An 18,799-nucleotide genomic window follows, 5' to 3' on the forward strand; every position below is an offset into this window, starting at 1 on the left:
GTTTGCAGTGGCTAGGGACCCTAGTGTGCCTATTTTCTTTCTCTCACTATCTGCTTCTTTCTCTCTCTCAAATAAATAAATAAATATTTTTTTAAAAAATAATAAAACGGGGGGTGGAGGGAGGGAATTAACATGGGATTTTTTTATAATCATGGAAAGTGCTAATAAAAATTTAAAAAATAATAATAATAATAATAAAACAGGGGCTGGAGAGATGGTTTAGCAGTTAAGGTGTTAGCCTGGGAAGCCTAAGGACCAGATTCGATTCCTCAGTACCCACGTAAGCCAAATGAACAAGATGGCACATGCGTCTAGATTTCGTTTGCAGAGGCTAGAGGCCTTGGCATACCCATTCTCTCTCTCTCTCTAAAATAAATAAAAATAAAATATTTTTTAAAAATAATAAAATAAAAGTCAGGTGTGGTGGCACATGGCTTCAATTCCAGCACCTGGCAGGCAGAGGTAGGAGGACTGCCATGAGTTCCAGGCTACCCTGAGACTACATAGTGCATTTCATGTCAGCATGGGCGAGAGTGAAACCCTACCTTGGAAAAAAAAAATAACAATAACAAAATAAAATAAAATGGGAGCTAGGGAGATAGCTCACTGGATAAACCACTCATCACCCAAGCCTTGCCACTACAGTTCAATCTCCATGCCCCATGTAAAAAGGCAGAAACTGTGGTGGCCTTCTGCAATCCCAGCATGGTGATAGGGAGATGGGAGGCAGACAGGAAAATTTCATGGAAGCTCAAGATGAGCACAGCAAAGAATAGCAGAACAAAATTCACAGGGAAAACCCCTCCCTCAAATAAGGTGGGGAAAGGTGAAGACTGACTTGAAAGTTGCCCTCTGATCATGCTCTAGGCAAAAAAAAAAAAAAAAAATGGCCCAAAAGCTAAGGACTTGTCTCCAAGGTAACAACAACAAAGAAAGAAGTGAAATGAACTAGTTCCCAACACTGCTTATTTCATGATTTTGTCTTGTCTTTGATGGTTACTTATATTTACAGTGATCCCATGTTGCTGTAATACCCTCTAACAACAACAAAAAGGATCAAACAATGTTTTAAAGATTTCTAATTCTTTGAGAATGGATGAACCATATGCAGAGAACTGTTTACATCTGTGACTGCATATGTATGTATTTATATCAGAATTTCATTGGAAAACACCTTAGTCATCATCCTCTTTCTAATTCAGAAATTTGTTTTGTAGTTTTCCTAAAAAAAAATGGCTATTAGGTTTCTCCTTGAATATTTCCTCTGACAGTTCACTATGGCACTAGTCCGTTGTTGAGCAGCAGTACCTGAAGAAACATCTTACATTAAGTTGCATTCCATTAACAGGTCTGGCTCTCCAACCCAAAGCAATTTAAAACTAGCATCTGTTGTACTTTGTTTCACATTAGTCTTCTTTTCTGCTCTTTCCTAGTAAGAAGGCGTCTATTACCTCAGTGTTTCTAGGTTATCCTTCCAAACCACCTGCTACCTCTCCTAACTGTCAGGAATTGACCATAGTAAGTCAATTGCTATCAGATCAATAGAGTCAAATTAACAATATAAATGAGAGAATCAACATTTACTGAATATGGGGCATGTGCCAGACAAGATACAAAAAAACACTTTGGATTATCTCCTTGAAGCCTTACACACAGCCCTACTAGTTAGGTAATACCAATATTCATCACATAGTCAGAGAATCCCTACTTATTGGGGAAAACTATGGTGTCACTGAGCAAACACATGATGTGACTTCAAGCTTGATCTTCACAAATGGTTATGAGCTTGAGGCCAGAGATTGATTCGCTTGTCTTTTTTTCTGTCTTATTTACTTATTTGTTTAGGGGTGCAGGGAATCCATCCCAGGGCCTGGCACATGCTAAAAAAGCACTCTTTCACTGAGCTATATTTTTATCTGAGTCACTTCCTTTCTCCCCAGCATAAATACCATCTAGAATATAGACTAAAGCACTAGTTTCATAAATAACTAAATCTTGTACAATGACTGCTTCCCCAACATAAATGCAAGACTTTCTATTTCTATTCCTTATTCTATGTGAGCCAAGCTAGTAACACACAACAGATGGCAATTTGCTTTATGCAAATCTATAAACTTCAGACAATTCCAATTTTCAGAATCGTATCATGCCTTTTTTCAGCAGTAAATAAATACATTGAAAAACTTATAAGAAAAGATAAATATAGCCAGGCGTGGTGACACATGCCTTTAATCCCAGCACTAGAGAGGCAGAGGTAGGAGGATCACCATGAGTTCAAGGCCATCCTGAGACTACATAGTGAATTATTCCAGGTCAGCCTGAGCTAGAATGAGACCCTACCTCAGAAAACCACACACACACACACACACACACACACACACACACACACACACACAGCTAAATATATAAAAATAGATGAGAAAAGTCTAAATTAGAGTGCTGTGTATGTATAGGGATTTTTCTCTAATGTAGTAAACTTACTACAAAAATATAACCATGTAGTACTGATACATGAAAAGTTGTTAAATAGTGATTTAAGTAAGAGAGTTCAGAAATAGACATAAGTAATTAAATAACTACTATGTGAAAAACTACTATTTATTCTAATTGTCTCAGTGCCTTCTTTACTCATTGGCTGCAGTACTTGAAAGAGAAACTATTTACTCCTTAAGGTTCACTCTATGAAGGAAAAATCAGGAGAAAAGCTTGATTCCTTCTCTTTACCATGTCTCAGATCAATGAGTTATTTGCATTATCTAAAAATGAAAAATGAGGGATGGGGAGATGGCTCAGATGTTAAAGACACTTGCTTGCAAAGCATACCAGCCCAGGCTCAACTCCCCAGTACCCATGTAAGCTAGATGCACAATGTGGCACATGCATCTGGAGTTCATTTTCAGCAGCAAGGGGCCCTAGTGAGCCATATTCTTTCAAATAAATAAAAGAAAAAAATTTTAAATAAATATGAGGGTTAGAGTGATGGCTTAAGGGACTTTTACGCAAAGTCTAAGGACCTGAGATCGATTCCCCAGCACCCACACGAAGCCAGATGCACAAGGTGGCACATGCATCTGGAGTTCGTTTGCAGCTGCTGAAGGCCCTGGTGCCCCATTTTCTCCTCTCTATGCTTGCAAATAAATAAATAAAATTATTTTTAAAATAAAAATGAGTGGGACATGGTGGCACATGCCTTTAATCCAGCATCTGGGAGACTAAGATAGGAGGATCACTGTGAGTTCAAGGCCACCCTGAGAATACGAGTATGTTACAGGTCAATCTGGGGTATAGTGAGACCTTACTTCAAAAAACTGAAGGAAGATTGCTGTGAGTTTGAGGCCACCTTGAGACTACATAGTGAGTTCTAGGTCAGTTTGGGCTACAGCAAAACTCTACCTTGAAGAAAAATAAAGGGAAGGAGGGAGGGAGGAAGAAAGGAAGACCAAATAAATAAATAACAAAAATTAAATGAGCAAGGTGTAGTGTGCATGCCTTTAAACCCAGTACTCGGGAAGCAGAGGTAGGAAGATCGCGGAGAGTTCAAGTCTACCCTGACCTAAGACTACCTAGTGAATTCCAGGTCAGCCTGGGCTAGAGCAAGACCCTACCTTGAGAAAGCACCTCCCCACAAAAGAAATAATAATTATGACTGGGCTAGAGTGAGAACCTACCTTAAAAAAAAAAAAAGAATTATCAAATTGTTGGGTGGGGGAAAAAAAGCAGAGCTCCAGTGCATGCCAATGGAGAAATGCTTCTAAACAACACTATTTAGATCTGGTTATTTATGCAGCTCCAGATGTAGTTGGCAGGGCTATCAGCAGGACTGCATCTATCCATAGGTCCTCTGAGGGCCCTTGAATCACCAGAGAAGCTCAAAATCTATACCACACCTAAGTTCAAATTTGGAAATGGAGACCTATACACGTCTGATATTTTAGCACTAACAAGTTTTCTGTATCCTTGCTTACACTCCTGTGTATGTTTCCATGTGTTGTGCACAGCCATTACCTATAAAACTATATTCCTATCACAGACAGATGGAACACCTGGGAGTGGTGGCTCAGATGTATCATTTCAGATTCAGGAGGATGAGGTAGGAGAATTGCTGTGAGTTCAAGGCCCACCTGGGGTTACAAAGTGACTTCCAAGCCAGCCTGAACTAGAGTAAGACACTTGCTCAAAAAAAAAAAAAAGGGGGGGGCGAGCAGGATGGCATACACCTTTAAAACCAGCAGAGGTAGAAGGATCATCAAGAGTTTGAGGCCACCCTAAGACTACATAGTGAATTCCAGGTCAGCCTCAGCAAGTAAAACCCTATCTCATGAACACCCCCCCCCAAAAAGAATGACAGTCTTGTAATGTTATACTACTTAGTGATAACACAAACATGTACATATATTAGCTTGTATTAAGACATTCTATGATGTCCACATGACAAAATTGCCAACAATTTATTTTCTTAGGCCACAGCTCATCCTTTAATGATGCACAGTTGTACACAACAACATTCTAAGAATGCAAAAGAACCTTGGAGGTAAACACATCCTATCTCAATGACAGTTTCAAGAAATTAAATTCACACATCTATCTCCTTGCCCATCATAACCCTGGTAAGCCAGTAAAAGGGCACCATACTAAAGCATGATGGGATTTTAAACAGAAGAACTTGATTGTCAAAGATGGTTCAGCTGATAAAGGCACTTGCTTGCAAAGCAAGCCTGCCATAAAGGATTCAATTTGCAAGCCACCCAAAAGCAGTACATGTGTCTAACATTTGCTTGCAGTAGCAACACACACACACACACACACACACACACACACACACACACACACACACACATGCAAATCAGTCATTGATTTTAGAAAGAGGAGTTACAATTTCATTATGCTTTCAAGAATATCTGGTGCTTTTCCTGTTAGCTCTATGCAATATGGTCAATACCCTTGAACCCTCAGTCCAAATTATTTGCCATAAAGACCTTACCTACCCTACTATTGATGAAGTAAAGACAAATTGGTTCTCCTTGTTTTCCTTCAGACTGAACCCACGAGGCCTGTGCATGCCAGGCAAGTGCTCCACCACTGAGCTCTACCCAGGCCTCCTTCTTCCACGTCTCATATCAGTCCTCTTCATCAAATGTCCTCTCCCCCACCCATGACTGCCCACAATGGTCATTCCTTCTGCAGAATCCATAGCACCAATGGCCTTAGCTACACAGCCCACAACCCCCATGTGGCAACTGGCTGAGGTGAGTTTTCATGTTCTTTCCCTGAAAGAGATTCTAAGACGGAGGCCTTGGGCTGGAGAGACAGCTTAGCAGTTGAGGCACTTGACTGAGAAGCCTAAGGACACGGTTTAATTCCCCAGGACCCATGTAAGCCAGATGCACGAGGTGGTGTATACATCTGGAGTTTGTTTGGAGGCCCTGATGTGCCCATTCTCTTCCTGCCCTCCCCCCTTCTCTATCTGCCTCTTTTTTTCTCTCTCTCAAATAAATAAAAATAAAATACATATTTTTTAAAATTCCAAAGATGGGGTCTGGAGAGATGGCTTGGCCATTAAAGGTGCTTCCTTAAAAAGCCTGATGGCCCAGGTTTGATTCCACAGTACACATGTAAAGTCAGATGTACAAAGTTGCACATGGTAAGAAGTTGGTTTGCAGCCGGGCGTGGTGGTGCACACCTTTAATCCCAGCACTCGGGAGGCAGAGGTAGGAGGATCGCCATGAGTTCAAGGCCACCCTGAGACTACAGAGTTAATTCCAGGTCAGCCTGGACCAGAGTGAGACCCTACCTCGAAAAAAAAAAAAGAAGAAGTTGGTTTGCAGTGGCAGGAGGCCCTGATGTGCCCATACTCATCTTCTGTCAAATAAATAAATAAATAAATAAATAAATAAATAAATGTCAGAGGCCTTATCTTGCACTTTTTTTTAACATTGCCTATAGTTTCTAACAAAACAGTACTTGAAAAATATCCATTCAACCATGGGATATATTTTATAATCATGGAAAATGTTAATAAAAATTAAAAAAAAAGAAAAATATCCATTCAATATATGCTCTTTCAATAAACTTAATAATATAGCAAAAGAAAGATGAAATAAAATCACAAGATATTTATGTATCACTATCATTTCAAAAACAGATTCTTTTTAAAAAAAAATGTTTGGGGGCTGGAGAGATAGCTTAATGGTTAAGGCATTTGCCTGCAAAACCAAAGGATCATGGTTCGATTCTCCAGGACCCACATAAGCCAGATGTACAAGGTGGCACATGCATCTGGAGTTCGTTTGCAGTGGCTGGAGGCCCTGGTGCGCCCATTATTTTCCCCCCTCCATGTCTCTCTTTCTCTCTCTGCCTCTTTCTCACTCTCAAAAAAATAAAGTATATTTTTTAAAAAATGGGAATAATTTTTGCCGTTGTTTACTATTTAAAATGGGGTATCACTATATAGGTCAGTCTAGCCTTGAACTCATGATCTTCTTGCCTCAGCATCTGGAAAGCTGGGATCACAGGTGTGTGTCATCAAATCCATTTCTGGAATAAATGTTTACAGAGAAAAGTTGAAAAAAATGGTGTGTTCTTCACCAAAGTTCCTTAATATTTGATACAACCACAGCACAGTTGACAAAACTAAAAAATTAGTCCAGTAATACTAACTAAATTCCAGAATTTATTTGAACTTCAGCAGCTTTTCTGTTTTGGGATCCATTGCCTTTAGCAAGTATAGTATTATTAGTTCATTTATCCTTCCCATAGCCGCATGAGGAAGATGTTATTCCCATTCCACAGAAGACATGATAGGTACTCCATGGCCATCTGGGCAGGTCGCAAAATCAGCAAACAGCAGAACCAGTGCTCAAGCCTGGGTCTCATGGGGTAACAACAACAAGGAAGAAGGAAAATGAAGAGGACTTAGATAATTTTCCTAGGAGAGAAGGAAAAAGTGGGGAACCAAGAATGGCTGTGATAAGTAGGCATGATGGCAGTTGAACAGCCTCTGGTTTCTGCAACTGGGAGTGTTTTACAAGGCTCCCTCTGTGATACTGGCTAAACACTGGAACTTTATGAATCATATACTCATTCAGGAATAGGCCACACTCTAGCCAAGAAAAAGATCAGGAATTGGAAATTCTTTTTCTTAATCCTAGACAAGCTGCCAGCTCGCTGTAAATTCCCAGATTTTCAGGTGGGAGCCACAGAGCACAGGCTCCTGTAGTATATACACAGGCCTTTCAGCCACCACATTCGAACATGTAAAAGGCAATCCACCAGAAACTGTGTCTTTTCCATGAAAGACAAAAGCTACTAACTCGGCCCACAGCAAAGCAGCTGTGAGCGCCCAGCTCAGAAGCACAAGCACACTGCACTTCCAGTATAATCACCACATAGCACCTCACAAGAACCGGCCCAACTAGAAATATATCATAATTATTGTGACACAGACAGGCCAGACTTATTTTTTTTTAATAATAAAGCTGTATGAGAAAAAAAGGAAGAAAACCTGGCAGCAGACAAAATCATACCCTGGTAACTGATTGATGGAAAAAGAGTAAATCCTACCCTAGAAGAGTAAGTAAGTCCCACCTCCAGCTCACTTCTAAGAATTCAAGGTCTGAAATTTGTTTTGAAAATCTATGAACTTCCAGAGTAGAAATAATGAGGTAGAGCTAATCATTCCAGACATTAAAAGCATCCTGTATTATATTTATAATTAGAATCATATGTGAGTTGCTCAAAGGGTAATAAATTCTAGCTGGGCGTGGTGGCGCACACCTTTAATCCCAGCACTCGGGAGGCAGAGGTAGGAGGATCGCTGTGAGTTCAAGGCCACCCTGAGACTCCATAGTGAATTCCAGGTCAGCCTGGGCTAGAGTGAGACCCTACCTCGAAAAACCAAAAAATTAAAAAATAAAATTAAAAAGGTAATAAATTCTCATTGCATATAGTAATAATAAGTTAATAAGTCAAAATACAGTGAAAAAATGACTTAATTAACATCACTGTGATAAAAGGATTCCAACATAGAGAAAAATTAATTTAGGGTGCATGATGTATCTTAGTGGTTGTATGTATGCATGCATGCATGCATGAGGCCCTGAGTTCAATCCCTAGTGCACATACACATATAAACAGAAAGAAAGAAAAGGAGAGAGAGAATACAATGAGAATATATCATAAAGTAGCACTTAAACAATGATAGCAAAAATGATAAACCAATAAAAATAATTTGACATACTATTTTTCCTTTTTTTTTTTTTTTTTTTGGTTTTCGAGGTAGGGTCTCACTCTAGCCCAGGCTGACCTGGAATTCACTATGGAGTCTCAGGGTGGCCTCGAATTCATGGAGATTCTCCTACCTCTGCCTCCCAAGTGTTGTGATTAAAGGCGTGCACCACCATGCCTGGCTTAATTTGACATACTATTTTATAAAAAGTTTATACTGGACATATAAATGATTCTTGTGATAGAAAATTTGGCCTTGTTTTAAAAAATTCATATCCTTGGACTTGAGAATTTCACTAAAGCCAGGCACAGTGGCCTGTACACATATTCCAGCCTTTCAGAAAGAGGATGTGGTCAGACTGCTGAAGCCCAGGGGTTCAAGGCCACCCTAGACAACACAGGTCCTGAAATTAAAAATAAATAAAAATATTTTCAAGAAATAAAGCTGTATATAAGTAGAGCGCTATGCTAAGCACAGTGGCATGAGAGGCAAAAGGAGGATAGGTCAAACTGAAGGACAGCCTGGTGTACAAACTCAAGTTTCTGGCCAGTCAGGGTTACAAAACAGTATCTTGTCTCAAACAACCAAAAACAATGTTGGGCATGGTGGCTCATGCCTTTAATCACAGTATTCAGAAGGCTGAGATAGTAGGATCACCACGAGTTCAAGCCCAGCCTGGGCTACAGAGTGAAGTTCCAAGTCACCTTGAGCTACAGTGAGACTCTGCCTCAAAAACTAAAAACAAAGGCTAGAGGGATGGGTTAGTTGTTAAGGCACTTGCTTGCAAAGCCAATGTACCCAGGCTTGATTCTCCAGGACCCACCTAAGCCAGATGCACAAGGTGGCACATGCTTCTGGAGTTCATTTGCAGTTAGGCCCATTCTCAGTTAATAAGATATTAAAAAATAAAAAAAAAAAACTAAAAACAAACAAAAGCCCACCAAACCAAAACCAAACAAATAAACAAATAGGAAAATAGAGCTGAGGAATAATTCAATGAATTAGGGCACACTAAGTGTTACATGAAACCACTTAAAAAAAATTAAACCAGAGCTGGGCATGGTGATACATGCCTTTAATCCCAACACTTGGGAGGCAGAGATAGGAGGATCTCTTAGAGCTTGGGGCCACTCTGAAGACTCCACAGTGAATTCCAGGACAGCCTGAACTAGAATGAGGCCCTACCTCAAAAAAACAAAACAACAACAAAAAAAAACCCCTAAAAATAAAAAATAAATAAACCAAGCAGGGCATGGTGGTAAACACCTTTAATCCCAGCACTGGGAAGGCAGAGGTAGGAGGATCACTGAGTTCCAGGCCAGCCTAAGACTTATCCCAGGTCAGCCTGGGCTAGACTCTACCTCACCAAAAAAAAAAAAAAAAAAAGAATATAGACCCATGCCATAATCATAAGCTATGTGCCAGATAGGTTTTTATGTAGTCTATTTATTCCTTAAGACTTATGAGACACATGCTCTTGCCCTCATTTTACAAATGAGAAATCAAAAATCCAACAAGTCCCTCACTGGGCCTTATTCACATTCTACATGCAGGAGTCCAGATCCTACCACAGCTAGGGTGACCAACATGTGTGGAAATTACATTTAAGGGAGCAATAATAGACACAATATTTTGGTAAAGTTTTCAATGAAAAATTAGAAAGTAAATCATTTCATAAGACTCTCAATGAAGTGCTATACCATTAGTCTATTTCTCAATTCCACTACTTCTGAAACTTAGAAATATTATATTTATATAGACAGGCTTTGATTCACTCTCATTTTATAAAAATGGTTATTTTACAATTATGACAACATGAATAACCACCTAGATCTGGGCTCTAGTTTTGTCCCAAATGTCTTCTACATGCCGAAGTTCAACACATGACAAAAGAGGCTGTTAAATTCATCTTGCAGGACTGTGAAAACTGTCAGAAGGCACAGCTCCTATACCACCATCTTGGAATTGGTCCTGACAGGCTTAACACTGACTTATGGAGAGAACCTCATTCACATCTCAAACCCCCTTTTGTCTGGCATGGCCAAGACAGCTCTCCTACTGAAGGTGCTATTTTTCTGAGCCTCTGCAGTCCAGGCTGCCTGTGAGGTAAATAACCATCATCGTAGCAGAAAGGGAGAGGCAGAGGCCAAGGACTTCATATTTTAATGGGCAGGAACTCCTGAAGAACAACTACTGCCCTTCACAGATGGGTTTCAGGAACAGTTTGGGCATTCAGACATACCACCATAAAGCATTTCCAAGGCAGTCTGGAGCTAGACACACTTGGCTTTCTAAAGACATGGCTGGCACTTTCCTCATCTGCTGGAACACTATGTTCCTGGGGATAAGACAAGCAAAGGAACCCAAAGCTAAATGTAGGCAAATAAAGACCTGCTTAAATACCCAAGAAGACTGACTCAAGGACTATCTCCATGTAAAGGCAATTTACCAATAGTTTTTAGTTTGTGTTTTGATTTTTGCATTTTTCTTTCTTTTTCTTTACTTCAAGGTAGGGTCTTGCTCTAGCCCAGGATAACCTGGAATTCACCTGGTAGTCTCAAGGTGGCCTTGAACTCATGGTGAACCTCCTACCTCTGCCTCCCAAGTGCTTGGATAAAGGCATGCACCACCAAGCCTGGCTCAACCAATAGTTTTTATAAGGAAAAGCCAGGAGAAGCCACTGTCACCATAACGTCAAGCCCTGGAAAGATAGTGATTGGTAGCTTGGCCACTGCCTCTGTGACACTGGTTCCCCAAAGCCAGTTCCCTTTCCCATTGTCAATGCTGAGCCTCCTCCACAAGCAACTCATTTTTTTTTCTAAGAAGCCTATTTGCTGGGGCTCAAAAAGCTGCATATAGTTCTCTGTAACCATTCACAACTATCAGCCTGACATATCTCCACACAGACAAGATGGTTCTAGTACATGGATATAATGGTTAGCAGGCTGAGCCAGTTAACCCACTTCCTTCAGGCAGGTCCCAAACTCCTAAAAGGAAGCCAGGTCAGGTGATCATGCCATTGGTAGGTAGCCTTACTGAACACAACCCACACTACCCTGCCATCCCTTGCACATAACAAGATAACCAGGCAACATAAACTCCCAAAAGTGCCAAAGGCTCCATAGAGTGCTTTCAGAGAACTGAAAGTTTTGACAAAGTGGCCCAAACAAAGTTCTGCTCACTAAGTCTATCACATCTAAGTGAACAACACTGTCATGACAACACTCAGGTGATGGAACTATGCCGCTCTGGATCTCTTGTCCGTCAAGTAACACATCTGCAGTCACAGACATTAAAGCCATTTCAATGTCATCACCAATTTGAATATGCACTCCCTACCTACAGTTGATGGAAGCAAATATCTATATCTTCTCCCATCTATCCCAAATTAAGACCAAGAACCAAATGACCAGCAGTCACTACAGATTTGACAATTTTCAAAAACTTTAGGAAAATGAATTTGTTGGGTTTTTTTTTTTCTTTTTCTTTTCTGATACTCTCTCAATGGAACAAAGAAACAGGATGAAAAGTGACTTATTTTGAAATAGGTCCTTTCTTTTCCAGGCAGAAGGAAGCACCAATTGCAGAAAAGTTCTGCCTTGTCTCTTCTCCAGTGGCATCCATGCTGGAGTGGTGATGGCGCAGTCCCTGGTGGTCATCTGACTTCTCACCTATCAGCACTGTGGCCCTTAGTAGTGCTGCCAGCTTCTGCCACTCAGCTCTTAAACATGAACTTGGGCTTTTTGTTCCCCCTCGTCTGAGAATCTCCCAAAATTAAGGAAAAAAAATGTTTTAAACGTATCATGTATACATAAGATATCTCCCCAAATAAAATCTAATAGTAATAAGAAAAAAAAAGGAAAACAATGCTTTTTGTTTCTGTACAATAGAGCATTTTAGACATGTACAGTAATAGGAAGAATAACCTTGGCTGACCAGAATAGGCCAGAGGTCAAAGAAGATGGCTCAATGGCAAGAGTAATGGATTCAAATTCATATTAACACTAGAGTATTTTCTCAGCTCCCTAGATCCTGACAGTCCCAAGCCAAGACAGGACAGGCAAGAGTGCACTGCTCAGTCTAGGCTGGCGTAATGTGTTATCACTCACCTGCGCCATTGGCCAGGCCACTGTGACTTGGGTTCTTGACGGGTTGGCGGTGCCGGTTCCTAGCACCAGGGCTTTGCTCGCTGGCTGCTGTGGTCGTTCTGGCTGAACCACTTGAATGTCTGTGCGTCCTGGGGTTTAGAGTATAAAGCACACAGACATAAGTCACTATGAAAAAGGAAAGTGTATCCTACCCAAGACATCATATTCCTTCTCTTGCTATTTATTGGAAACAAGACCTGTAATCACCCCTCAAGTTTTTGACTCAACAGAATCTGGCTCTGAGCAGAGACCCAGGGAAGCTTCCTCCTTGGTAAATGCCCAAAAGGCAGCTTTGTGCAAACTTTTCCACTTGAAGTAAATAAATCCGGAGTGAACTGCCCCCACATCTAAAAGAACTGGCCAAATATCCTGTGACCATCACATTATTTTTATTAGGCTTACATGTTAGAAATAAATAAGAATCATTGGATAGGCTACCAATGAAATATTTCTCCCATTGGGGAAAAAGAGCCCAAACTTCTCCAAATCAATTTTTTCTATAGCTAAAAAAAAAATGATGTTTTTGGACACTGAAATCAAGGGGCATTAAACAGCTTTAGTCAATGCCTATTTTTTACCTAGAAAAGCTGACTCAACAGCTTAGCCATGTAAATGAGTGTTAAAACAGAAATGGGCCTAAGTCAAAAGGGAACAAAGGGATCTAGAAATTCATTTGATACCTTCCCAGAGCACAAGGCAATGGGGGATATGCATTTTCAAGTTCTTTGTGTAGCTTGGCATCAGTCTACTCAATGAAAATGTCTGAGCCTCCTGGCTTTTCAGTTCTGTACTTTCACCAAAGAACATGATTTCACTATTTAATAATTGGTTAATTTGCAACAGGATGGTTTAAAATACCATTCAGTGAAGAAAAGATGGTTTCTCTCCAGGCAAAGAGCCAGAGGCCCAGAAAACAACTTATATTACATAGCATGGAACAGTACTGTTATCAGCAACGACAACAATAATAACAACGACCATGGGTGCATACAACTGAAGCTGTATTACATCCCAGTGCTATGCACTTCACTATTTCACTAACACAACCACCCTAAACATAGCTTACTCTTACCACCTCCATTTACAGATAAGCAAATAAACATCAGGAAATTCTACATAAAGCAAGCCATAAGCACACATTCAAGTACAGGCAGTACCATGAGGTCACTGGCTGGAAGTTGGGGATGAGAAGGCTGGGCTTTTGCTCAATTCCTCTGGAGCTATATTCATCTGCCAGTGTTTGGGCCAATGGCAAGACTTACACCTGAAATAGAGTTCTCTGCCTGGAAGATACACACCAACAAGTGTCCCAGCCAATGAGAGTCTCTGGTCCAGTGGGTTGGGACAAGCTTGCATTCTTGGGGCGGGGGGGCGGGGGGCGGGGGTGGAATATGAACCATCCCCACCAACTACCACTTTGGAAACAAATTCTTGTGACAAGATGGATATAAACCAAAACATCAACAGTGATTATGTTTGGATGCTGAGAATGTGAACACTGTGTTTTTGCCTTTTGTGCTCTTCGAGTTTTTCTACTTTCCTTCATTAAGCTTGTATACTTTGAGTATATTTGAAAAATAAACCACAAATTTTTGAAAAAGAACAAGATTTTTTTTTTTTTTTTTTTTTTTGGTCTGTGTGAAGGGTGTGGTATGTGTGCAAGTGTGTGTGCATGGTCATATGTCGGGGCACAGATGTCTCTCTTTCTCTCTGTGGAGACAAGAGATGATATGACATCAGATGTCTGTTTTTGTTTGTTTGTTTTTTCAAGGTAGGGTTTCATTCTAGCCCAGGCTGACCTGGAATTCACTATGTACTCTCAGGGTGACCTCGAACTCATGGCAATCCTCCTTTCTTTTCCTCCTAAGTGCTGGGATTAAAGGCATGCACCACCATGCCTGGCTCTACCTTATTTTTATTTTTTTGGGGGGAGGGGGGAATTGGCACACCAGGGCCTCAGCCACTGCAACCAAACTCCAGATGCTTGTACCACCTAGAGAGCATGTGTGACCATGCACTTGGCTCACCTTTATGTCTTGCTTACATGGGATCTGGAGATAGATCAAACGTGGGTACTTAGTCTTCATAGGTAAGCACCTTAACTAGTAAGCCATCTCTCCAGCCCTCCACCTTATTTAGAAAAAAATATTTTTATACGAGAGAGCGAGCGCGCGCACAAGAGAGAGGGAGGGTGGGACAAGACCTCTTGCTGCTGCAAACAAACTCCTGCATCTGGCTTTATGTGGGTGCTAGGGAAACAAATCCAGGCTGGCAGACTTTGCCAACAAGTACCTTTAACTGCTGAGCTATCTCCCCAGCCCATTTTTCCTTTAAAAAAAGAAAGTCTCTCATTGAACCCAGGACTCACTAATTCAATTAGGCTAGCTAAGCAGAAAGTCTCTGCGATCCTCCCGTCTCCACTGCCCCAGCACTAGGGTTACATGTGCACACCTGGCTTTATGTAGGTGCTGAAGATCTGAACTTCAACACTCATACTTGTGCAGAAAGCACTTTACCTACTAACCATATCCCCAGTCAAAAACTGTTTTTTTGTTTGTTTGATTGGGTGTTTTTTTTTTCTTTTCTTTTTCTTTTTTTTTTTTCCAAGGTAGGCTCAGGCTGACCTGGAATTCACTCTGTAGTCTCAGGGTAGCCTTGAATTCATGGCAATCCTCTTACCTCTACCTTCTGAGTGCTGGGATTAAAGGCATGCGCCACCACATCTGGCATTGTTTTTCTTTTCTTTTTTAAACTTTATTTTTTATTTATTTATTTGAGAGAGAGAAAGAAAGAAAGAGGCAGAGAGAGGAAGAGAGAGAATGGATGTACCAGGGCCTCCAGCCACTGCAAACGAACTCCAGACACATGCAACCCCCTGTGCAGCTGGCTTACATGGGTCCTGGTGAATTGAACCAAGGACCTTTGGCTTTGCAGCAAAAAGCCTTAACTGCTGAGCCATCTCTCCAGCCATGTTTTTCTTTTTTCAATGTGGCATGTTCATGTGTGGGTGGGTGCGTATGTGGAGCCTAAAGGACAATCTCAAGTATTAATTCTCAGGAATGCAAATCCACCATTTTTATTTTATTTTATTTTATTTGAAATAGGGTCCCTTGTTGGCCTGGAATTCACCATTTAGGCTAGAATGTCTGTACAAGCCCTAGAGATCTGTTTCCACCTCCCTAGCAGTGGGATTACAAGTGCATGTCACCATACCAATCTATTTTATATGGGTTCTTGGGACTGAATGCAGGTCCTTATGCTTGTGATGCCAACACTTTACTGATGGAGCCATTTCTTCAGCTCAAGAACAATTTTCTTGTACATTACAAAAAAAAGGTGGGGGGACTGGAAAGGTGGCTTAGCTGTTAAGGTGTTTACCTTTTGCAAAACCAAAGGACCCAGGTCTTATTCCCCAGTACCCACGTAAAAGCTAGATGTACAAAGTGGCCCATGTGTCTGAAGTTCATTTGCAATGGCTAGAGGCCCTGGCATGCCCCTCCTCTCTCTCTCTCTAATAAATAAATAAAATATTTCTTTAAAAGAGGGGGGTGTAAGCACAGGTGTAGTAATGCCACAACCTAGAGTTTGAGTCAGGAGGATTGCTGTGAGTTCAAGGATAGACAAGGCAACCTAGCAAGTACTAGCTCAGTAAGGGCTACACAGTGGAATCCCGACTCAAAAAAGAGAGTGAGCACTGGGCAGGATGGCACATGCCTTTAATTCTAGCACTCAGGAGGCTGAGGTAGGATGATCACCATGATCTTGAGGCCAGCCTGGGGCTAGAGAGTGAGTTCTAGGCCAGTCTGAGCTACAATAAGACCTTGTTTCAAAACACACACACATACAGAGAGAAATTTGGCAACAAATTCTAGAGTTCATCATACTAAAAGACAGTATGGCTACTAAAAGTGAAGATGCAACTTAACTATGGAAATAAAGATTCAGTTTGGACTCTCTTTTTCCATCTTATTTTTTCCTTAGTAAATTTCATAAATCAAAATCTATCAAAAGCTTCTGTCAAAGAAAAAGATTTCAAAGTCCCCACACTTCAAGGGAAGAAATGTTAGTATCAAGTATTTTACCACAACTCCTCACGGAAAGCAAAAGAGCACAAACCAGTTCCAAAGGGAGAGGCGGTCTTTAGCAAACAGCCAACATGGCTGTGTGTGTGTACATGCATTGAGGGCAGAGAGCTCAAGAGAGGTGAAACTGGTTGAGAAGGTTTATTTCAGCCAAGAATCTCACAAGGACAAAAACAAAACAGGCCTCCCTGGAACCCAAATCCTCCACAGAACAGGCTCTATTACTCAAGGAGCAAAAGCAGCATCAATCCTGTCAGATGCAAAGGCTTTGAAAAGTCTTGATTATGTCCAGTGGTCAGTTCCTTGTCCCTCTGCAGAGCAGCTGGACAAAGAGGACAGGGTGGGTCTGTTATTCTCCTGGCTCCTCCCACCATTCTGTGAAAGGACATGTGGACAGAGTTGAGAAAATACTTTCAGAAATGTTTAACCACTAATGACAGCAGCTTACTCTGAATGACAGGCTGGAGAGGGCAGGGATTAGCCCATAAACCAGGGGCAGCTGGGACCACTTTTCGTGAATTGCTGCTTCCCGGCCCAGGGACCAGCCAACACTGCTTCCCTCACTCTCCTCCCCTCCCCCTACATGTGCACACTTTCCTCAGCTCTCCCTCTGCCCTAAATCTGGAGTTTCCAGGTTTTTGTTCTTGTATTACTTTTAAAGTAAGACATTTAAAAGGAAGACAAGGCCTCACCAGTTGAGGAAAATCTCTTCAGCAGTTTCCTCTCTTGCTCGACCCCTTAACAAGATGCGATTTTGTCGTGATTACAAACTGGCCCACGAGCTGAAACCACACACCACAGGCCAAAATAGCACTAGGACAAACTTGGGGCGATGGAGAAGAGATGAGTTGGCCTTTGCCACAGACGGCTGGCTTCAGCTCTGTCAATGACTACAACCTTGGCCTGATCCCTTCCACACTGTGGGGGCAGGGAAAAAGTATGCAGGCCCCATTGGGCCCCAAACTCCATAAATGATTTCAAGTCACCCAGTTACAGAAACTCAGCATTAATCTCAGAATGCCCACCACAGAATATTAGTATGCCCTGGGGCTGGAGAGATGGCTTAGCGGTTAAGTGCTTGCCTATGAAGCCTAAGGACCCTGGTTCGAGGCTCGATTCCCCAGGACCCACGTTAGCCAGATGCACAAGGGGGCACACGCGTCTGGAGTTCGTTTGCAGTGGCTGGAAGCCCTGGTGTGCCCATTCTCTTTCTTTCTCTCTCTCTCTCTCTCTATCTGCCTCTTTCTCTCTCTGCACTCTCAAATAAATAAAAATGAACAAAAAAATTAAAAAAAAATATTAGTATGCCATTACCTAAGTTCCTTGCTAAGGAACTGAAGCCACCGAGTAATACCAATCAAGACCAGACCCCTGAATTCTCTCCACACTCCTCAAAGGGGTTCTGATGCAGATGAGGTCCCAGGCCCATAGCTATCTCTTAATAATTAAGCTTTGATATTACAGCATGTCTGTCCTTAGCTGTACCCTGACAACTAAAGCCCTGGATGCCATGGGACATCTTGTTTTACCCTACATGAAGGTCACAGAGTTGCATTCACCATCACTTTCTGAGTGCTAAGCCCAGCTCTAGGCCTGGCAACAAACACGAGTACCTGACCTCAAGGACCTTATACCTAAGCTAGAGTGAGAATCTACCTCGAAAAACAAAACAAAACAAAAAAGCAGTTATCATATTATCATAACCCAACAACAATCAAAACACAGTCTGATGAAAACATGGGTAAAGAAAGGACTTGAATAGATATTTCTTTAAATATAATATGCAGATAGCCAATTAGAATATGAAGATGCTACAGGCTTTGTTAGCCACTGGGAATGTAAATTGAAACCACAATAAAATATCAACTCATAGCTGGGCATGGTGGCACATACCTCTAATCCCAGCACTTGAGAGGTAGAGGTAAGAGGATTACTGTGGGTTCGAGGCCAGCTTGTGAATACATAGTGAATTCCATGTCAGCCTGGACTAGAATGAGAACCTACTTTGAAAGACCAAAGGAAAAAAAAAAAAAAATCAACTCTTATCTGTTATGATGGCTACTATCCAAGGAACAAAAAGCCAAGTGAGGTGGTACACAGGTATTACAGCACTCAGGAGGGTGAGGCTGTCCTGGGCTAATTAGTAAAACTCTCAAAAGAAAAAACCATCAGAGCTAGGTGTGATGGTGCATGCCTTTAATTCCAGAACTTGGGAGGCAGAGGTAGGAGGATCACTGAGAACTTGAGGCCATCCTGAGACTACATAGTGAATTCAGGTCTGCCTGGGATAAAGCAAGACCCTACCTCAAAAACAAAACAAGACAAAAAAAAAAAACAAAACAGGC

At 41.4% G+C, this 18,799-nt stretch overlaps 1 protein-coding gene across 2 annotated transcripts in view; it reads right to left on the bottom strand.

Annotated features, from left to right (window-relative positions):
• Window positions 1–18,799, bottom strand: part of Wwp2 (WW domain containing E3 ubiquitin protein ligase 2) — a 201,199-nt gene that overhangs the window by 59,980 nt on the left and 122,420 nt on the right. For both annotated transcript variants that reach the window (XM_045141797.1, XM_045141798.1), the window contains exon 7: window positions 12,334–12,461. In XM_045141797.1, coding sequence (XP_044997732.1) covers window positions 12,334–12,461 — 128 coding nt within the window. The remainder of the gene's footprint in view (window positions 1–12,333; window positions 12,462–18,799) is intronic.

The sequence above is a fragment of the Jaculus jaculus genome, chromosome 1 (genome assembly GCF_020740685.1).
Source record: "Jaculus jaculus isolate mJacJac1 chromosome 1, mJacJac1.mat.Y.cur, whole genome shotgun sequence".
Taxonomy (NCBI): Eukaryota; Metazoa; Chordata; class Mammalia; order Rodentia; family Dipodidae; genus Jaculus; species Jaculus jaculus.